Raw genomic sequence first — 21,779 nt, forward strand, 5'->3', positions numbered from 1 at the left:
CTGGGGTCCTTCCACCCCAGGATCACGCGGGAAGCGGTTGGGGATGGTGGCAGTTGGGTTTTTGGTGAGGAGGACATGACTGGTCCCATGAGCTTCAGCGGTGTGGCCTGAGTGCCCCAGGGAGGTCACTCACCACCAAAGCATCGTCCTCTGGTGATGGGTGCATCCCTCAAGTGATGGGTTCATCCCTCAAGTGATGGGTTCATCCTTCAAGCGATGGGTCCATCCCTCGTGATGGGTTCATCCTTCAAGTGATGGGTCCATCCCTCGTGATGGGTGCATCTCCATGGTCCAGGGTGCATCCCTCAAGCGATGGGTGCATCCCAAGTGATGGGTTCATCCCTCAAGTGATGGGTTCATCCCTCAAGTGATAGGTTCATCCCTCAAGTGATGGGTCCATCCCTCGTGATGGGTGCATCTCCATGGTCCAGGGTGCATCCCTCAAGCGATGGGTGCTCCCCAGAGGGTTCCTCTGCTCACAGGTTGGAGGATGCAGTGTGGCTGCGTGTCCCCAGCGTTGCCCATCCCACCCGGCTCCTACTGGGTATCAGGTGAGCACCCAATGCCCAAGGTGAAGATCTGGGGAGGGAAGAGGTGACAAGTCCAGCCCTGCTTCCCTCCCTGCCTGCACCCAGGGTTGGTCCCTCTGGGATGGACCATGGATCTCATCACCATCTTCCCTGGAGCTAAAAACCAGCTGCTTTGCAGGGAATGGTGACATTGTGGTCCCCAGAGAGCCCCAAGCGTGCCCTGCTTGCTCCACAGCGTTGGTCTTTCCCAACTGGGCGTACAAGACCGAATCCAGCCCTGGCTCCCGACAGATCCAGTTATGGCATTTCATCCTGGAGCTGCTGCAGAAGGAGGAGTTCCGTCACGTCATCGCCTGGCAGCAGGGCGAGTACGGGGAGTTCGTCATCAAGGACCCCGACGAGGTGGCGCGGCTGTGGGGCAGGAGGAAATGCAAACCCCAGATGAACTACGACAAACTCAGCCGCGCGCTCAGGTGCCACAGGGGATGCGGAGTCTGGGGGTGCAGAGACCTCACCATCCCCAAGGAAATAGTTTGGGTTGGAAGGGACCTCAAAGCCCATCCAGTCCCACCCCCTGCCATGGGCAGGGACACCTCCCACTGGATCAGGGGCTCCAAACCCCATCCAACCTGGCCTGGAACCCCTCCAGGGATGGGGCAGCCACCACTGCTCTGGGCAACCTGGGCCAGGGCCTCATCACCCTCATGGTGAAGAAATTCCTCCTTATGTCCAGTCTAACTCTGCCCCTCTCCAGTTTATCCCCATTCCCCCTCGTCCCATCCCCACAGCCTTTATGAACAGCCCCTCCTCAGCTTTCCTGGAGCCCCTTCAGGTACTGGAAGGTCTCTCTAAGGTCTCCTCGGAGCCTTCTCTTCTCCAGGCTGAACAACCCCAACTCTCTCAGCCTGTCCTCGTACAGAGGTTCTCCAGCCCTCGCATCATCCTCGGAGCCTCCTCTGGACCCGTTCCAACAGCTCCATCTCCTTCTTCTGTTGAGGATTCCAGAACTGTCCCCAATCCTCCCGCTGAGGTCTCCCCAGAGAGGAGCAGAGGGGCAGAATCCCCTCCCTCCCTGCTGGCCGCGCTTCTCGGGATGCAGCCCAGGACACGGTTGGTTTCTGGGCTGTGAGCACACGTTGCAGCTCCTGTGGAGCTTCTCACCGACCACTAATAAAGGGATGTGGGACCCCTCAGGTCACCCCATTCCCAGCCCTCGTTGGGGATGTCCATCCGTCCATCCACCCATTTGTCCATCTGTCCACTCACACCCCAGCCTTGCCCCCCCCCCAGGTACTACTACAACAAGCGCATCTTGCACAAGACCAAGGGCAAACGCTTCACCTATCGGTTCAACTTCAACAAACTCTTCTTCCTCTACTGCCCAACGTGGGATCCCCTTTGTCCCTCCTCGCTGTTGGGCGCCAGATCCCCCGACGGACCCCCCCAGGTAAGGGGACCCACCGTGACCCCAATATCATAGAATCATGGAATGGTATGGGTTGGAAGGGACCTCAAAGCCCATCCAGTCCCACCCCTGCCATGGGAAGGGACACCTCCCACTGGCTCTGGTTGACTTGCTGTCAACCAGAACCCCCAGATCCCACCCCTGGAGGGGTTCCAGGCCAGGTTGGATGGGGTTTGGAGCCCCTCCAGGGATGGGATCTGGGGGTTCTGGTTGATGGCAAGTGAGAATCATGGAACTGTGAGATGGTTTGGGTTGGAAGGGACCTCAAAGCTCATGGGCAGGGACACCTCCCACTGGATCAGGGGCTCCAAGCCCCATCCAACCTGGCCTGGAACCCCTCCAGGGATGGGGCAGCCACCCCTGCTCTGGGCAACCACCCACGAAGGGGATTTGGGGACCCTACCGTCTCCCCCATCATCCCCAGTCAGATAAGGGGACCCCTCCTTTTGTCCTACCATGTCCAGCCAGGTATGGGGACCCCACCGTGCCCCCCAATATCTCCAGCCAGGTAGGGGATGTGGGGACCCCATTGTGCCCCCAACTTGCCCACCCAGATAGGCGGACATTGCAGTGACGCCAATATCCACACCCAGGTAGGGGGACCCCACTGTGCCCCCCAACATGCCTGGCCAGGTAGGGGGACTCCATGGTGCTCCCCAATATCCACACCCAGGTAGGGGATTTGGGGAACCCCCACTGTGCCCCCTACCATGCTCAACGTGGTAGTGGGACCCCAATGTGTCCCCCCAATATCCATACCTGGGTAGGAGATTTGGGGACCCCACTGTGCCCCCCAATATCCCCACTCAGGTAGGGGATACAGGGACCCCCCTGTGCCCCCTCCTGTGCCCAGTCAGGTAGGGGGACCCCACTCTGCCCCCCAATATCCCCACCCAGGTAGGAAATGTGGGGACCCCACTGTGCCCAGACAAGCAGGGGGACCCCCTCTGTGCCCCCCCAATATCGCCACCCACACTGTCCCCATGGGTCCCCCCACATCCACATTGTCACCATGGGTCCCCCCACCCAGCTGTCCCCCTGCGTCCCCCTCCCTCCTCATTGCCCCCATGTCCCCCCCACTGTCCCATGTGTCCCCCCCCACTGTCCCATGTGTCCCCCTCTGTCCCATGTGTCCCCACTCTCCCATGTGTCCCCCCCACTGTCCCATGTCCCCCTACTCTCCCATGTCCCCCCCACTCTCCCATGTGTCCCCCCCACTCTCCCATGTCCCCCCTCTGTCCCATGTGTCCCCCCCACTGTCCCATGCCCCCCCCGCGCCCTCACTGCCGCCGTGGCTGATCCCACAGCAGCACCCAGTGGCTGCTGCCGGGACAGAGTTTGGGGTTCCCCCCCCCGGGGGTGTTGGGGGTCAGGGGGAGCCCCCCCCGGTCACCCCGGCTGTGCCGTGCGGTGTCACCGCCAACCACGCTGACGGTGCTCCCCATCTCCTGCTCTCCACAGGTTTTGTGCCCCCCCAATATCTGGGGGGCTCCTGCTGCTGTTTGGGGGTCCCGGGGGGGGCTTAGCCCCCTGGCTACCATCCTCCCACCCTTTGGCCACCCAACACCCACTTGGGCCACCATCCCTGGCCACCTCCTGGTCCCCAACTATGGTCCCCAACCGAGTGGGGCGCCCCCCATCCTCGCTCCTGCACCCCATCTTCTCCCCCCAAGCCCTCGCGGGGGTCCCATTCCGGGGGCGGTGGAGCCCCCATTGTCCCGGGTGGGGGGAGGAAGGCCAAGAGGAGGAGGAGGGGGGCGGGAGGAAGGCACTTCACCCCCACAAGGATTTTGGGGTGTCCCTGTGGTCCCCAGTCTCAGCCCTTCACCCTCCTCAAGGGTTTTGGGGTGCCCCACAGCCTCAGCTCTTTGCCTGTCCCCCCAGCCATGGGGACCCTTCCTGCACCCCACAAAGTAGCTGGTAAGCCCCCAGGGTCCAGCTGAGCCCCCCCAAGGGTTTTGGGGTGCCCCTGTGAACCCCAGTCTCAGCCCTTCAATCCCCCCAAGGGTTTTGGGGTGCTCTTATGGACCCCCAAGCTCAGCCCTTCACCCCCCCCATTGTGGGGTCCCCGCCTGCACTCAGACCCCCAAATAAAATGGTTGGCAGAGAAGGGTCTGTCTCTTCTTTGGGTGTACCCCAAAACCACCGTCACCCCAACCCCGCTGTCACCCCAACTCGGCCGTCACCGCGGCAGCGAGGACGTGGCCAAATGCAAGGGATTTGGGGTTCGTTAGCGCAGAGGGGAAGGTGCCCCCCCCCCCCAAAAAAAAACCCCAATTTCTGGCTCCAGGAGCTGATGTGGGGTTCAGGGTCCAGGTTTTGGGGTGCAAGGGGGGTGGGCTGGGTGAGTTCCTCTCCCTCCCAACCATTCCCGGAAAATGGCTCGTTTTCATTTTCACTTTTCCATGTTTTCCACTCTCGGAAAACTGGGGGGGGTGGAACTCGCTCTCCTTTTTGGGGACACCCCCCCCCCCCAAGCTCCCCACATGGCACAGGGCTCAAAGGGTGGTGAGGGTTTGGGGGGGTCCCTGTGAGGCCCCCCATTATCCCAGTGTAGAGGAAGAGCAGAAGGAGGAAGGCCAGGTGCCCCCCCCAAAGCCTTGTGCCCCCCCAAATCCCTGCGGTGGGTCAGGGCCCCCCCATTCTTGGGGTCCAAGAGGGAATCCCCACAGCGGGGCTGGAGCTGTGGGACCCCCATATCCATGTCTTTAGGTCACCCCATGTCCTCCCACCCTACCCAATGTCATCCCCCCCCGTGTCCCCCCACATGTCCCCATCTCCCTGTGTCCTCCCTCCCCTCCATGTCCCCCCTCCCCATATCCCCATGTCCCCCTTCCTCCCCCCATAACCCCCTGTGTCCCCAAGGGCCCCATATCTTCCTCCCTCCCCTCATGTCCCCCACACCCCCCCATGTCCCTTCCCTGTCCCCATGTCCCCCATATCCCCCCACACCCCCATGTCATCTCCTTGTCCCCAAATCCCCCCATGTCCCCCATATCCCCCCACAGCCCCATGTCCCCTCCCTGTCTCCATGTCCCCCATACCCCCCCAACATCCCCCCATGTCCCCCCACATCGCCCCACGTCCTCTACACCCCCATGTCCCCTCCCTGTCCCCATGTCCCCCCACATCCCCCCATGTCCCCCACATCCCCCCCACCCCCATGTCCCCCCTTACCCCCCCACACCCCCACGTCCCCTCCCTGTCCCCATACCCCTCCATGCCCCGCATCCCCCGATGTCCCCTCCCTGTCCCCCCATGTCCCCCACACCCCCATGTCCCCTCCTTGTCCCTGTGCCCCATATTCCCTCACAACCCCCCACGTCCTCCACACCCCCATGTCCCCTACATCCCTCCACATCCCCCCATGTCCCCTCCCTGTCCCCCCATGTCCCCCATATCCCCCCACGTCCCTCACACCCCCACGTCCCCTCCCTGTCCCCATGTCCCCCACATTCCCCCATGTCCCCCACGCCCCCATGTCCCCTCCCTGTCCCCATGTCCCCCATATCCTCCCATATCCCCCCATGTCCCTCACACCCCCACGTCCCCTCCCTGTCCCCATATCCCCCCATGTCCCTTCCCTGTCCCCCCATTTTCCCCATACCCCCCCACATTCCCCATATCCCCCCACACCCCCACGTCCCCTCCCTGTCCCCATATCCCCCCATGTCCCTTCCCTGTCCCCCCATTTTCCCCATACCCCCCCACATTCCCCATATCCCCCCACACCCCCATCTCCCCTCCCTGTCCCCCCATCCCCCCACATTCCCCCATGTCCCCCATATCCCCCCATGTCCCTCACACCCCCACGTCCCCTCCCTGTCCCTCACACCCCCATCTCCCCTCCCTGTCCCCCCATCCCCCCACATTCCCCCATGTCCCCCCATTTCCCTCACACCCCCACGTCCCCTCCCTGTCCCCACACCCCCATGTCCCCTCCCTGTCTCCCATATCCTCCCATGTCCCCCATATCCCCCTATCCCCCCACACCCCCATGTCCCCTCCCTGTCCCCCCATATCCCCCCACATTCCCCCACGTCCCCTCCCTGTCCCCACATCCCCCCATGTCCCTTCCCTGTCCCCCCATTTCCCCCATACCCCCCCACGTTCCCCCATATCCCCCCACCCTCCATCTCCCCTCCCTGTCCCCCCATCCCCCCACATTCCCCCATGTCCCCCATATCCCCCCATGTCCCTCACACCCCCATGTCCCCACCCTGTCCCCCCATTTCCCCCATACCCCCCACATTCCCCCATATCCCCCCACACCCCCATCTCCCCTCCCTGTCCCCCCATCCCCCCACATTCCCCCATGTCCCCCATATCCTCCCATGTCCCCCATATCCCCCTATCCCCCCACACCCCCATGTCCCCTCCCCGTCCCCACGTTCCCCCCCCCGTCTCTCCCCGCTGGGGGCGGGCTCTGAGGCCTCTCCCCCTCCGTGTGTGCTTCCTCCTCCTCCTCCTCCTCCTCCTCCCCCTCCTCCCCGTCCTCCCCCTCTCCCCTCTCCCGGGATGGTGCCGGGGGGGCGGCGGCACCATGAGCGTTCGAGCTCCGCGGGCACCGGGCAGGTAACGGGGGGGGCAGCCTGCACCCCCCCACCCCCCCTCATTGCATTTATGTGGATTGGGGGGAAAATCCGTGGGGTTTGGGGGGGGAAAATCCCTGGCTTTGGGGAACGGGAAGGCAAGGGGGGGGGGGCAGCCTTTCCCCCGCCATGAACGGCCCTCATGTGTTTTGGGGTGAAAATCTGTGTTTTAGGGGCAGATCAGCCCTTCCCCCGCGCCCTTCTGTGTTTTGGGTGAATATCAGTGAGGTTGGTGGGGTTTTTTTTTGGGGGGGAGGTCAGGCTGCACCCCCCCTGCATTGCATTTATGTGGATTGAGGGGAAAATCCGTGGCTTTGGGGTGAAAATCGGTGTTTTGGGGAACAAGGGTGGGGTGGGGGGTTGCTCAGCTTTTCCCCCACCGTGCACGGCCCTCATGGGTTTGGATGGGAAAAAAAAGCAGTGTTTTGGGGTGAAAAGCAGCGTTTTGGGGTGAAAAGCAGTGTTTTGGAGTGGGGGGGGCTCAGCCTGTCCCCCCCTCTGCATCGCATTTATGTGGATTGGAATGAAAATCAGTGTTTTGGGGTGAAAATCAGTGTTTTGGAGTGGGCAGTGTCAGCCTTTCCCTCACTGATCATGGCCCTTATGTGTTTTGGGGTGAAAATCTGTGTTTTGGGGTGAAAAATCAGTGTTTTGGGGTGGGAGGGCTCAGCCTGTACCCCTCCTCTGCATTGCATTTATGTGGATTGGGATGAAAATCAGTGTTTTGGGGTGGGCAGTGTCAGCCTTTCCCCCACCGATCACAGCCCTTAATCTGTGTTTTGGGGTGAAAAGCAGTGTTTTGGGGTGGGGGGGCTCAGCTTGCACCCCTGCTCCCGTATTGCTTTTATGTTGTTTGGGATGAAAATCCGTGGTTTTGGGGTGAAAATCAGTGTTTTGGGGTGGGCAGTATCAACCTTTCCCCTACCGATCATGGCCCTTATGTGTTTTGGGGTGAAAAGCAGTGTTTTGAGGTGGGGGGGCCTCAGCCTGTACCCCCCCCCCGCATTGCATTTATGTGGATTGGGATGAAAATCCATGTTTTGGGGTGAAAAATCACTGTATTGGGGTGGGCAGTGTCAGCCTTTCCCCTACCGATCACAGCCCTTAATCTGTGTTTTGGGGTGAAAATCTGTGTTTTGGGGTGAAAAATCAGTGTTTTGGGATGGGGGGGCTTAGTCTGTACCCCCCCACACCCCCCCCGCATTGCATTTATGTCTTTTGGGGTGAAAATCTGTGGTTTTTGGGGGGAAATCCATGCTTTTGGGGAAAAGAGGCGTCTGTGTGTCAGCCTTTCCCCCACCGATCACGGCCCTTATGTGTTTTGGGGTGAAAATACGTGTTTTAGGGGGAGGTCAGGCTTTCCCCCACTTCCTCCACCACCCTCATGTGTTTTGGGTGAATATCGGTGGTTTTGGGGTGGGGGAGCTCAGCCTGGACCCCCCCTGCATTGCATTTATTTGTTTGGGGGTGAAAATGCGTGGTTTTGGGGTGAAAATCCATGGGTTTGGAGAACTGGGGTGTCAGTCTTTCCCCACCGTGCATGGCCCTTATGTGTTTTGGGGTGAAAATCCATGGTTTGGGATGGGGAGGGTCAGCTTGCCTCCCATTATGTGTTTTGGGGTGAAAATCTGTGTTTTGGGGCGGATGGGGCAGCCTTTCCCTCTTTATGTGTTTTGGGGTGAAAATTGGTATTTTGGGCAGCAGGTGTTTGGGGGGGGGGGTCAGCCTTTGCCCCCCTGCAGCGCCTTTATGCATTTTGAGGTGAAACTCAGTGTTTTGGGGAGTGAATGTATTGGGGGAGGGTGTCTCAGCATCTCAGCCTTTCTCTTGTTACGCATTTTGGGGTGAAAATCAATGTTTTGCAGAGGGACGGTTCTCAGTCCCCCCCATCACTTGTATGTGGCTTGGGGTGAATCTCAGTGTTTTGGGGAGCGGCGGGGGTCATGAGGGGTTCCTCAGTTTCCTCCTGTTATGTGTTTTGGGGTGAAACTCAGTGTTTTCAGGGAGCAGGCAAGGTTTCTCCATCTCCGGGGGGGTCTCAGCCTTCTCCTCCCCCTTTTCCATCACCCCAGTTGATCCCATCCCACCACGATGCTCAGACCAGGTCTTCTCCCTCCCCTAAACCCACCCCAAACCCTGGTTGGGTTGGTTGGGTTCCCATCTCTCATATTCCCACCTACATCCCCTCCTCCTGGAGCATTTTGTCCCAACTAACCTCTTTTTTACCCTAAATTGCTACAGGTGGGCTTTTTGGGGTGGGGACGTGCAACTGGGATGAATGAGGCATCGTATCCTCAACAGTTCCTCACAGCTAATTAAGCTAATTAAATCCTGGTGGGATGCGGTCGCCTTCTGTATGGGAGGCAAACCAATAGTGAAGGTCCAGCTCATGTCCCCATCATCTCCAGATGGGTTGGTCTCAGGTTGGTGGCGCTTCCGTTGGGAAGATGGAGTTTTGTGTGTGTTTTGGAGCTGGGTATGGACATCTCGTTCCTTGAAGGCCCACTCGGACCCGTCTTAGCATCCTGGACAAGCTGGAGAAGTGGGGGGAGAAGTGTGAACCTTGTGAGGTTCAACCAGGCCAAGGGCAAGGTCCTACACCTTGGTCAGAGCAATCTTCAGTTTCAATACAGGCTGGGGGACGACATGAGCGAGAGCAGCTCTGAGGAGGACTTGAGGTGCTGGGGGATGAGAAGCTCAACGTGAGCTGGCAATGTGCATTTGCAGCCCAGAAACCAACTGTGTCCTGGGCTGCATCCAAAGCGGTGGGACCATCAGGGAGGGAGAGGATTCTGCCCCTCTGCTCCACTCTGGTGAGACCCAGCCTGGAGCCCCGAGTCCAGTTCTGGAGTCCTCAGCCCAGGAAGGATGTGGAGCTGTTGGAGTGAGTCCAGAGGAGGCCACGGAGATGATGCGAGGGCTGGAGAACCTCCTGTACGAGGACAGACTGAGAGAGTTGGGGGTTTTCAGCCTGGAGAAGAGAAGGCTCTGAGGAGACCTTAGAGCAGCTTCCAGCGCTGAAAGGGGCTCCAGAAAAGCTGGAGAGGGGCTCTGGATCAGGGAGTGTAGGAGTAGGATGAGGGGACCGATTTTGAGCTGAAAAAGGGGAGATTGAGATGAGATCTTGGGGAGAAATGTTTTGCTGTGAGGGTGGAGAGCCCCTGGCCCAGGTTGCCCAGAGCAGTGGTGGTGCCCCATCCCTGGAGGGGTTCCAGGCCAGGTTGGATGGGGTTTGGAGCCCCTGAGCCAGTGGGAGGTGTCCCTGCCCATGGCAGGGGTGGGACTGGATGGGCTTTGAGGTCCCTTCCAAGCCAACCCATCCCATGATTCTATGTCCACGATCCAAGCAGAGCGCTGTGGCAGGAGGGCTGCGATCTGGTGGGAAAACGCCGTTGGGGTGACTTGAGGGATGGTTTTGGATTGTGTCTTGGATTGAGGAGCATCCCGGTGTCCCTGGCACGGCTGGGTCGTGGGCTGGGACCCCCAGTCTAGCTGCAGGGACGCATCAGCATCTGTTCCACGTGGATCTCTCCTATTTGTGCCGCCGGCATGGATTTGTGCTGAAAACAAGGGTTTATTCACTCCCCATGCCCCAAAAGATGCTGTTTCAGGGCGTTGGGGGCGTCTGTGATGCCATTGTCGCTGGAGACATCCCTCTCTGGCCGTGTTGGAGATGCTCAACGTGGCCTCCTTGTCCATTGGCACGTGCTGCTGTGCCAAAAGGCGGTTGGGTTCATGCGTTGGTGGGACAGGCAGTGCGTTCCCACCTCCTGGTTTGAGGGAAAGAGCGTGTGCGTGAGTCCCAAACCCCGCTTCTCTTTGGCGTGACTCTTAATTAACCAGAAAACCCAGACACAAGGTGCTTGATGAGGCTTTACCTCTTCAGAGGCAGCCCCTCTGGATCAGGAATGAAGGTTCTGCTGGATTTCGCTCCAGTCTCAGGCAGGATTTGGTCCGACTGCCTGGCTTCCCCACTTCGAGGAGCTGCGAGGCGTCATTGCCCAGCTTAAGACTTCTCTCTGCTCTTTAAATAGCCACGCTCTCCTCCGCTCTTTAAGGTCAGGCGCCTCAAGTGCCCTGGCCAAGCCAGGAGCTGCTTGTTGCTGGGTGACGGGGCTTCTTCAGCACCAAAAATGACCTGAAAATGGCTTAATATGAGGATTTCCCCCCAAGAAAACCCACCCCAGCAGCCTTCCTGCCACCACCAAGCAAGGAATGGACATGGGCATGGTCCATGCAGCCCATCCATGTTCAGGCAGGTTCCCAGAACCAGACCAGTGCAAACCAGTATAGATCTTCCAGTTCCGGTGTTGGGAGACACAGAAGGAGCCAGGCATCACCAACGAGTGCCATCCAGGGCTTGTCCATGGGTTTGATCGCTGCTCTTTAACCTCTCGATAGTTTTGAGCGTAGAGGGAGGCTGGAGGAAAGTGTTTAGGCTGTTCCCAAGCTGCGCTGGTGGAAAGAGGAGTTTCCTTCCCCGCTGCGGGCTGCGTGGCTTTTTATTTAGGAGGCAGGTCAGGAAAGAAAACATCCCTTCGGGATAGGTTATTCCATATCTCACACCCCAAAAGCGCCCTGGGTGCTGGACAAACCAGCTCTGCCAGTCTGTGTTCCAGGAGGTGATGAGTGGCACCGTTAATCATTTACACTGCTCGGCGCAGGGAGAGTTTGGGATTGGAGTCGGAGTCCTTGCACCCGGGGCAAGGAGAGCTTGGGATTGGAGTCCTTGCACGTGGTGTGAGGAGAACTTGGGATTGGAGTCCTTGCACCCGGTGCGAGGAGAGCTTGGGATTGGAATCGGAGTCCTTGCACCCGGTGCGAGGAGAGCTTGGGATTGGAATCGGAGTCCTTGCACCTGGTGCAAGGAGAACTTGGGAGTGAAGTTGGAGTCCCCGCATCTTGCATGGTGGGGAATTTGGATTCTGGCTCCGCTTTCCCTCTCGAATTCCCTCTGCGCTCCCGTGCTGTGGTTTTCTTGCAGGCCAGGAGGGGAAGAATGGCACACACGATTTTCCACCCAGAAAATCTGGTTTTAAGGGCTTTTTGTGTGCAGGATCCGACCAAACTTTGCTAGTAGCGGTTGTGAAACTTCGCTTTTATGTAGCAGACATCATCTAATTCAGATAGGAGTCCTTCTCGCCCCTTTCTTGCCTCCCACCTTGGCTCCACAGCCCCTCCAGGTTCTTCCCCAACTCTTGCTGGTCTCTGCTGGGCAGAGCGCTCCAATTTTCATCCCTTTTTGGGTCTAATTCTGTTTGGGAAGCTCCCAGAACCACCCCTATAGTTGTTTAGGGTCTCCTTCGCCTGCTTGGAGAGGTTGCCAGCGCTGTTTTGGGAGAGAGCGGAACAGGACCCCCAGCCCAGTGAGCACCAATGCGAAAGCCAAGGGCTTTTGCGTAACCTCCTGCCTGAAATCACAGCTGTCCCCACGCTCCGGCTCCGTTCCTCTCCGTCGGAAATCGGCATTGCAAAAATTTGCAGCACACAGACAATTGGAAATGTGAGGAGCAGATTCGGCCCCCCCAGGGAACAACCAGGGCTGCTCTGCTCGCTGGGGTTGGTGTTTCATGCCTCCTCCTATTTAATTAGAAGTCTTAATTTAAATCAAACTTTTGCTGAATTCCCTGTCTGCTGCAAGGAAGTTGCTGGCGGAATCCAGGGATTTAGAATCATGGGATGGGTTGGGTTGGAGGGGACCTTGAAGCCCATCCAGTCCCACCTCCTGCCATGGGCAGGGACACCTCCTGCTGGCTCAGGGGCTCCAAACCCCATCCAACCTGGCCTGGAACCCCTCCAGGGATGGGGCAGCCACCGCTGCTCTGGGCAACCTGGGCCAGGGCCTCCCCACCCTCACAGGAGAACATTTCTCCCCAAGATCTCATCTCAATCTCCCCTCTTGCAGCTCAAAACCATTCCCTTTTGCCCTATCCCTGCCGTCTCTGATCAAAAGCTTTCCTGGAGCCCCTTTCAGTCCTGGAAGGTGCTCTAAGGTCTCCGTGGAGCCTTCTCTTCTCCAGGCTGAACAACCCCAACTCTCAGTCTGTCCTCGTACAGGAGGTGCTCCAGCCCTCGCATCGTCTCCGTGCCCTCCTCTGGACCTGTTCTACCATCTCTGTGTCTTTATGTTGGGGATTCCAGAACTGGACACAGGGTTCTATTTCAATTCACTTTGCTGTATGTGCGTACATGAGATTTTGCATCTGATTTGCAAACTGAACTGTGCTACCAACCCACCACCGGGATGAGGCTTCGCTTTCTTCCTTTGGAAAAAAAGAAAAGAGGGAAAGAGAAAGAGAGAAAAGGGAAAAGCTTTGCTGTAGAAAGCCCGGATGACTCTGGCCCTCTGGATTTGCGGGCGCGCAGCAGCTGCAGGGTGGCTGCTTGGCAGTCGCACGTAGCCTGCGTGCCACGGGGACACACCGGATCTCGGCTAGCTGCCGATGCTTTGCCGAATCCCTGGCATTCCCGGCTCTGCTGCCGGCAAGAAGGAAGCTGGGATGCAGCCTGGGAACGGTGGGGATGGAGGCAGTGGGTTCTTGGTTCACGTCCTTGATGAGCTTTGCCGAGTGGGAGTCAGAAACCTGGTTTGCATTCTCATGTGGGAAAAGATGGTATGAACCCCAGATTTCGGCAATGTGAGGTTTTGGCACGATGTGTGTCTGCAGCAGCCAAAAATGTGGAGAAAAGGGTTTTTTTTCCCTTTCTTTCCTTTGCGAAGGATACCTCGGAAAGGTTTAAATCTGCCTCACCATGCAAACTCAGCCGCAGCCGCATCATCCCGAGCTTCCCTGATGCGTCATCGTGCAGCAGCCGAATGGAGCGGCCACAGAGCCCAAGCAGTGGGCGGCTTCCAGTCTCAAGCCCGTTATTTCCAGCTGAGAGGCTGCCGGTATTCCCAGGGGACACCAAACCCAAGGGGACGCGGTGGGATGTCCCCGTATCCCCACCACCACCGGCTTTTCCACTGCAAGGCTGGAGCAGCTCCAGGAGAGGAGCCTTTTCCCTCTGCCCTGCTGCGGGGAGGGGGAAGGGGAGGAAGCTGAATCATTTCTAGTGGGTTTTTTTCAAGCTGAAATTCCTTCCTTCCTTCCTGTCCCCAGAATGGGAAGCCGGTGGCAGGGTTTGGCACGGGAGACGCTGGGTAATCCTGGTGCTACAGGTATCATTTGGGTTGTGGTGGAAGCAATGACTCAATCGCAAGAGGCGTCTCACCAAGACGCTGATTTCCCTTTTCAAACTGTGATTTCTTTTCCTTTTTTTTTCCATATATATTGCTATTTTTTTCCGTGTTTCCTGCCGGTCCCGCCTGCGTCCTCGCTCACCTCCCAGAACAACCCATTTTCTCTTCCCCAAAGCTGGGAATTGTAGGGAGCAGCTGTTTGGAAACTGTTTGGAAGGACTAAAATGAGACCTCCTGGTCTTGGAGACTGTTCCGTCTGCAGGCTGAGACGCTTGAGGATTTGATAATGTTTGTAGAGTCATAGAAGGCGTTGTGTTGGAAGAGACCTAAAAGCCCATCTAATTCCACTCCTGCCATGGGCAGGGACACCTCCCACTGGATCAGGGGCTCCAAGCCCCATCCAACCTGGCCTGGAACCCCTCCAGGGATGGGGCACCACCACTGCTCTGGGCAACCTGGGCCAGGGCCTCCCCACCTTCACAGCAAAACATTTCTCCCCAAAATCTCATCTCAATCTCCCCTCTTGCAGCTCAAAACTGTTCCTGCTCATCCTCTCCCTGATCCAGAGCCCCTCTCCAGCTTTCCTGGAGCCCCTTCAGGCACTGGAAGGTCACTCTAAGGTCTCCTCGGAGCCTTCTCTTCTCCAGGCTGAACAACCCCAACTCTCTCAGCCTGTTCTCGTACGGGAGGTTCTCCAGCCCTCGGATCATCTCCGTGGCCTCCTTTGGTCTGGCTCCAACAGCTCCATGTCCTTCCTGAGCTCAGGACTCCAGAACTGGACACAGGGCTCCAGGTTGGGTCTCACCGGAGCGGATCGGAGGGGCAGAATCCCCTCCCTCGTCCTGCTGCTCCCACTGCTCCGGATGCAGCCCAGGACGCAGGTGGTTTCTGGGCTGCGAATCAGAGAAAATAACCCCAGCACAGAAACTTCCATGGGTTTCTCATGCGTAGGATCATAGAATCACCAGGTTGGAAAAGACCTCCAAGATCATCAAGTCCAACCATTCCTATCTGCCACTAAACCATGTGGCTCTGCCGATTCAGAGACCCGGACCGCGTGAATCATGCGTGGTGGCAGGATTTCGGCATTGTTTGAGGGCTCTGGACTTGCAGCTTTCAGGAAAACCAGGAGGCTGAGCTTTCAGGGCACCGAAAGGAGCTTTCCTGGCTGGAAACGGGTGCCGGGGTCAGGTCTGTGTCAAGCTGGCAGGCGTTGGGTTTAAAATGGGGCGTTTTGGCTCTCCGTAAGTCAATTAGGAAGGAGCTTACGCAAAGCCGAATTAAACCACTCTTTTAGACAGCAATAAGCCAGCGCCCTCCCTGCTCCTTCCAGAGGCTCCTGCTTGGAGTTGGCATCTCTCCGTGTGGGACTTGGGTTGGAACAGTGGCTCTTGGCCGGGCTCGGGGTCCTGGCACCCTTGGGCACCAGGGAGCTTCCCCTTAAGGAAGGTGGTTAATTAGTGTCACATTGTGCAGCAGCGCCTTAAGTCTTGGCATACAGAGTGATGCGGAAAGAGAAGCCAATCCTTCCTTGGCCTGGATTAGGGCTGACCTGCCCCATGCACCCTCCGCTCCGGGTAATCCCGCGGAGTTAATCCTGCACCTTCCCTTTGACCGATGAAGGAGCCGGTCCTCATCCCACGTTGCCTGAGAAATGAGGTCCCACCTCAGGCTGCAGCTCCTTGAGGAGCTGTTGGGATGCTTTGACCATATCTTTGCTTCCACAGCCCCCACCCTGGGCTGTGACCGTGCCTGGGCTCCTGCTTTATCTCCCGCTTTAGCGAGTGAGGGTCATAATGGAGTTAATTAGAGGCTGTGGAAGAACGGTTGTGCAGATCAGGTCTGGATTAAGATCGTCCAGGCAACCTTAAAGGAGGTGTTTCCTAATATTCACCTCCTGGAGCAGGGAAGGAGCCTTGGGAAGTGGTTATAGCAGCTGTTGGGTTTACACTGGGCTTACACTGCATCCTCATGGGGTGTTTTGGGGCAGGACATCCTCTTGCTTGGACCCTGCAGAGGGGTGGAGGTCTCACCTGGCTTTGTGGTCTTGGCTGGGCTCACTGAGGGCATTATTTTGGGTGGGAAAGGGCTTGCCAGGAGGGATGCTCACCTAGGAGACACCCAGCCTGCCTCCACAGAAGGGACGAGAGGATCCGAGGGTCGATCCCCATCATCCAGAGGAAGGTGTGAAGCCAGGGGTATGGTTCACACCAGCAAATGCGAATCCCACCCTGAGCCTGGTGGGCGCTGCGAGGCTGTGCCGGGCACGGGGAGGTGGGTTTGGGTCCCACCACACTTCCCATGGGTGCTTCTTGATCTGTTTGTCTCCTTTTGCCCCAACTCCCTCCTCTGCTGCCCTCCTGGTGTCCCCTGTGCCACCTCTGCCACCACCCTTGTCTCTGCCCTCCCCGACAGCTGACTGGGCAGCAAGAGACAACCTCACCTGCCCAGATAAACGGGACAGAAATGGGGCTGCTTGTGCTCTCATCCTGCACCCTCGCTTCATCGCAGCCTTCAGGGTGTGAGCTGGAGACCAACTGCTCTTCCTATAGGGACCACCTGCATTTTCTCACTCTTGCCCGTGCTTTCGGACCCCTCTGTCCCTGCTCCAACAGGAAGGCGTGTGGCTGGAGGCCCTGGTCCAGGTTGCCCAGAGCTGCCCCATCCCTGGAGGCTTTCCAGGCCAGGTTGGATGGGGCTTGGAGCCCCTGAGCCAGTGGGAGGTGTCCCTGCCCATGGCAGGGGTGGAATTCGATGGGCTTTGAGGTCCCTTCCAACCCAACCTATTCCATGATTCCCAGAAGGTCAACTGTGTCCTGGGCTGCCTCAAGAGAAGGGTGGCCAGCAGGGCAAGGGAGGGGATTCTGCTTCATCCCAGTCCCATCCATGACTGAGCAATCGCTCCGTCCATCCATCCCCATCCCTGACATCTCCTCGTCCTCTGCAGGTTAAGCAGCCTGTCTTCCCTGGGTGATTCGTCTTCAGAGCGGAGGTCACCTGGGCACCACCGCCAGCCCTCCGACTCCTCCGAAACCACAGGTGAGTTTTCCTGCCCTTTCTTCTTCCATATCCTTCTTATGGATAGTCTTCTCTTCTTCTCTTCCATATCCTTCTTATGTTGAGGATTCCAGTACTGTGTCCAGTTCTGGAATCCTCAGTGTAGTAAGGAGATGGAGCTGTTGGAACAGGGTCAGAGGAGGCTCCAAGGATGATCCGAGGGCTGGAGCACCTCCCGTACGAGGACAGGCTGAGAGAGTTGGGGTTGTTCAGCCTGGAGAAGAGAAGGCTCCGAGGAGACCTTAGAGTGACCTTCCAGTGCCTGAAGGGACTCCAAGAAAGCTGGGGAGGGGCTGTTCATAAAGGCTTGTGGGGATGGGACGAGGGGGAACGGGGGTAAACTGGAGAGGGGCAGATTTAGACTTGATATAAGAAAGAATTTCTTCACCATGATGGTGGGGAGGCCCTGGCCCAGGTTGCCCAGGGAAGTTGTGGCTGCCCCATCCCTGGAGGGGTTCCAGGCCAGGTTGGATGGGCCTTGGAGCCTCTGATCCAGAGGGAGGTGTCCCTGCCCATGGCAGGGGGGTTGGAACTGGATGATCTTTAAGATCCCTTCCGACCCAAACTATTCTATGATTCCATGATTCTCACTGTTCTCCCTCCTCTCCCTCCCCCAGGTCTGGTCCAGCGCTGCGTCATCATCCAGAAGGACCAGCATGGCTTTGGCTTCACCGTCAGCGGGGACCGTGTTGTCCTGGTGCAGTCGGTGCGGCCAGGTGAGAGGGGGCATTGAGGAGGTCAGGAGGCGCAAGGGAACTCCACTCATCTTCTCAGAGCCACATCCCTTGGGAGAAAATGAAGGAAAGCCTTTTTCCTTCCTCCTGAAACGTTGCTGGCTTGGGATTTTGCTACAGCATCCGCCAGGGCTTGAGGCTGGGTCCAGTACCTTTATCAATGACCTGGATGAAGGCGTTGGGTGCACCCCAAGTGATTTTGGGGGTGACACTAAGCTGGGAGGAAGTGTGGATCTGCTGGAGGGTTTTGAGGGATCTGAACAGGCTGGACCGATGGGCTGAGACCCGTGAGGTTTAACAAGGCCAAACGCCGGGTCCTGCACTTGGGGCACAACAACCCTGTGCAGCTCCAGACCAGGGGAAGAGTGGCTGGAAAGTGTCCGGAGGAGAAGGACCTGGGGGTGTTGGTTGAGTGAACATGAGCCAGCGGTGGCCCAGGGGGCCAAGAAGGCCGATGGCATCTTGGCTTGGATCAGAAACAGCGTGGCCAGCAGGAGCAGGGAGGGGATTCTGCCCCTGGACTCGGCACTGGTGAGGCCGCACCTCGAATCCTGGGTTCAATTCACTCCAAGAAGGATGTTGAGTCTCTGGAGTGTGTCCAGAGAAGAGCAACAAAGCTGGGGAAGGGGCTGGAGAACGAGTCTGACGAGGAGCGGCTGAGGGACCTGGGGGTGTTCAGCCCTGAGAAGAGGAGGCTGAGGGGAGACCTTATTGCTCTACAACTGCCTGGAGGGAGAGTGTGGAGAGGAGGGAGCTGAGCTCTTCTCCCAAGGTGATAGGACAAGGGGGAATGGCCTCAAACTGCGCCAGGGGAGGGTCAAACTGGACATCAGGAAGAAGTTCTTCACTGGAAGGGTCATGGGGCCCTGGCAGAGGCTGCCCGGGGAGATGGTGGAGTCCCCGTCCCTGGAGGTGTTTAAAAGATGGGTAGACGAGGTGCTCAGGAACATGGTTTAGTGTCAGATGGGAATGGTTGGACTTAATGATCCAAGAGGTCTTTTCCAACCTGGTGATACTATGATTCTACGGCCTCGTCCGGGATGGACAGGGCGCAATTGCTGGGGGTAGGAATGGTTTTTTGGGGTGGTGTTTTAAAGGAACTCCCCGAAACCGCTCTCCCTACTCCTTTTACAACCTGGGGAGCTGCTGCCAGCGGGTGGGTGAGGAATTCCCTTTTGGAGCCCTCGGTAAACATGGATTCAGCAGCTCGCTGCTCTTGGCACTGAGCTGCAGGAGACGCCACTGGTTTTGCTGTCTAATGACTTTGTGGGGTGGCATGGCTGGGAGCAGCAATTTAAATGGACAATGAGCCGCTTATTTTACAGCGGATGTTCCCACCTCCTCCCCCCTTCCCCCTTCTCTATCCCAAAAGCCAGGAAAAATGAGAATATAGGGAAATGAAAGTGGGTTTTGAGGGCAAGTTCGTGCTGGATCCCTCTCTCCCGAAGCTGCGTGGGGAGCTGCCCACGTTGGCTTCTTCATCCCAGGGCTGGATGAGATCCCCAGGAGCAGGACAGCCTGGAATCCTGTCCCCCCTCTCTCACCGCTCGCTTCATTTGCCAATAACGAGATCGTTAGAGCCGAAAGAATCCCAACCATCCAGCGCACTTTCCACTCTTGGAGCTCACTGCTGTGTCTCAGGCCCTTGGCTTGGAGTTGAACCTCATGGAAACATTTTCTTCTTGGTTTTGGCTTTAGGAAAAGTGCATTTTTCATGTATTCCAACCTCGGCAGCTTTGTTAAAGAGCAGGCGGGGCGAGAGGAGGCAAAACAACGCTGCTTTTCCCTGCTCCTGCCTTTAGATCCAGGCACGTGGTGGCTCTTTAGATTTGTCGGACCCAACCTAAATGGTGGGCTAACAGGTTGGGGCCCCCTCATCCATCCTGAGACGGATGGAAAAGGCTGGACTTGGGCTGGGTGAGCAGAGAAGGGCTTATCTGGGTGATCTACAAGCTGAACATACGTTGGGTGTCGTGTGTGGAGCACCCAAAGCTCAGTATCCAACCTTGTCCTATGAGGAATACGTGCCTGGTGGTCCTGGTATCCGACCTGAGCAGGACAATAGCTGCACAACCTGTGCCTGGATGATGTGGGATGGGTGGGAGGGGAGTTCCCAGTTCCATCTGCTGCCTCAACATCCCTCCTGATGCCTCTCTCCTCCCTGTGCTGCAGGCGGGGCGGCGATGAGAGCCGGGGTGCAGGAAGGGGACCGGATAGTCAAGGTGAGCATCGCCAACCGTCACCCCTGCTGCGTCTCCACGCGGGGCTGTGTGTCCTGCTTCCCCCACCAACCTGTTTGACCCCCTCACTCCTCTCCTAGGTGAACGGCACGATGGTGACCAACAGCTCACACCTCGAAGTGGTGAAGTTAATCAAGTGTGAGTACGGGCAGGGAGCTGCGGTGGCTTTTTCCCACCCGGCGGGATGAGCAGCCCTTGTGCCCACCGGCCACCTCGTGGCATCGTGCCTGGGCTGCAGCGCATGGAGCAGAGGAGGCAGGACGGGAATGCAGGAACACGTGAGAACCTCAGGAGGTTCAAGCAGGCCAAGGGCAAGGTCCTACCCCTGGGTTGGGGCAATCCCTGATTTCAGTACACGATGGGGATGATGTGAGTGAGAGCGGCTCTGAGGAGAAGGACTTGGGGTGCTGGTTGATGAGAAGCTCTACAGGAGCCGCAACGTGTGCTCCCAGCCCAGAAACCAACCGTGTCCTGGGCTGCATCCAGAGAAGCGCGGCCAGCAGGGAGGGAGGGGATTCTGCCCCTCTGCTCCTCTCTGGGGAGACCTCATAGGGAGGATTTGGTCCAGTTCTGGAATCCTCAACAGAAGAAAGAGATGGAGCTGTTGGAACGGGTCCAGAGGAGGCTCCAAGGATGATGTGAGGGCTGGAGAACCTCTGTACGAGGACAGGCTGAGAGAGTTGGGGTTGTTCAGCCTGAAAGCTCCAAGGAGACCTTATAGCGACCTTCCAGTACCTGAGGGTGCTCCAAGAAAGCTGGAGAGGGGCTGTTCATAAAGGCTTGTGGGGATGGGACGAGGGGGAACGGGGATAAACTGGAGAGGGGCAGATTTAGACTGGACATAAGGAAGAATTTCTTCACCATGAGGGTGGTGAGGCCCTGGAACAGGTTGCCCAGAGCAGTGGTGGCTGCCCCATCCCTGGAGGGGTTCCAGGCCAGGTTGGATGGGCGTTGGGCAGCCTGAGCCAGGGGGATGTCCCTGTCCATGGCAGGGGGTGAGACTGGATGATCTTTGAGGTCCCTTCCAACCCAAACTATTCTCTGGTTCTATGATTCCTGGGAAAATTGGTCTCAATACATCTGGGGTGGCACCCACCATGGCAGAGGTGGCCTCGCTGCTTGCAAGGACAGGGATATGGCTGCCCTGATGCCCATCAGCTGTTTTAGGTTGATCGAGTGGATAAGGAGAATCTTTCTCACCTTCCCTTTCCCGCTCCCACATTTTTCCAGCCGGTGCCTACGTCGCTTTGACCCTCCTGGGCTCTCCTCCTCCCTCGGTGGGGCTCTCCGGTTCTCAGCCAGATGTGAGCACGGCAGGGGCTCCCCACATCACCCCTGCCTGTCCCCCCCCACCTCCCCCACCGCCACTCCCCCCACCGCAGCGCATCACCGACCCCAAACCCCTGCAGGTAGAAACCTCACCACCATCACACCTTACTGTCCTGCTCTGTCCCACCACCACCGGTGGGAAGCGGGAGAGCAAAGCTCAGCCTATCTCTTTGCATCCATCCAAAACTGCAGGACCCTGAAGTCCAGAAGCACGCGACACAGATTCTCCGGAACATGCTGCGGCAGGAGGAGGCAGAGTTACAGGTATGGCAGCAGCGAAGCCCAGAGAGTGGTGAGCAATGGAGTTCACTCTGGCCGGAGGTCGGTCACCAGGGCTCGGGGCTGTGTCCCATATCTTTATCAATGACCTGGATGAAGGCGTTGGGTGCACCCCAAGTGAGTTTGGGGGTGACACTAAGCTGGGAGGAAGTGTGGATCTGCTGGAGGGTTTTGAGGGTCTCCAAAGGGATCTGAACAGGCTGGACCGATGGGCTGAGACCCGTGAGGTTTAACAAGGCCAAACGCCGGGTCCTGCACTTGGGGCACAACAACCCTGTGCAGCTCCAGACCAGGGGAAGAGTGGCTGGAAAGTGTCCGGAGGAGAAGGACCTGGGGGTGTTGGTTGAGTGAACATGAGCCAGCGGTGGCC

At 58.0% G+C, this 21,779-nt stretch overlaps 2 protein-coding genes across 14 annotated transcripts in view; both read left to right on the forward strand.

Annotated features, from left to right (window-relative positions):
• Positions 1–397: 397 nt before the first annotated feature.
• Positions 398–2,592, forward strand: LOC104059575 (ETS translocation variant 3-like protein). The gene is made up of 4 exons (XM_054050637.1): positions 398–551; positions 766–1,003; positions 1,821–1,977; positions 2,554–2,592. The coding sequence occupies exons 1-4, from the start codon at positions 449–451 to the stop codon at positions 2,590–2,592; spliced, it is 537 nt and encodes a 178-aa protein (XP_053906612.1). The 5' UTR covers positions 398–448.
• Positions 2,593–6,453: 3,861 nt separating this feature from the next.
• ARHGEF11 (Rho guanine nucleotide exchange factor 11) overlaps positions 6,454–21,779 on the forward strand; it is a 36,982-nt gene continuing 21,656 nt past the window's right edge. For 10 of the 13 annotated variants that reach the window (XR_008447349.1, XM_054050973.1, XM_054050984.1 and 7 more), the window contains exons 1-7: positions 6,455–6,566; positions 16,718–16,809; positions 17,445–17,543; positions 19,734–19,783; positions 19,882–19,939; positions 21,032–21,210; positions 21,323–21,394. Coding sequence is in view for 12 of the 13 variants with exons in the window: in XM_054050973.1 (XP_053906948.1) it covers positions 6,514–6,566; positions 16,718–16,809; positions 17,445–17,543; positions 19,734–19,783; positions 19,882–19,939; positions 21,032–21,210; positions 21,323–21,394 (603 nt within the window). In the remaining variant the exon portion in view is untranslated. Of the gene's footprint in view, positions 6,571–14,501; positions 14,564–16,717; positions 16,810–17,444; positions 17,544–19,733; positions 19,784–19,881; positions 19,940–21,031; positions 21,211–21,322; positions 21,395–21,779 lie in introns of those variants that run through there. The other 3 variants (XM_054050980.1, XM_054050985.1, XM_054050978.1) reach the window with 3 other exon arrangements.

The sequence above is a fragment of the Cuculus canorus genome, chromosome 28, assembly GCF_017976375.1.
Source record: "Cuculus canorus isolate bCucCan1 chromosome 28, bCucCan1.pri, whole genome shotgun sequence".
NCBI classification, from domain to species: Eukaryota; Metazoa; Chordata; class Aves; order Cuculiformes; family Cuculidae; genus Cuculus; species Cuculus canorus.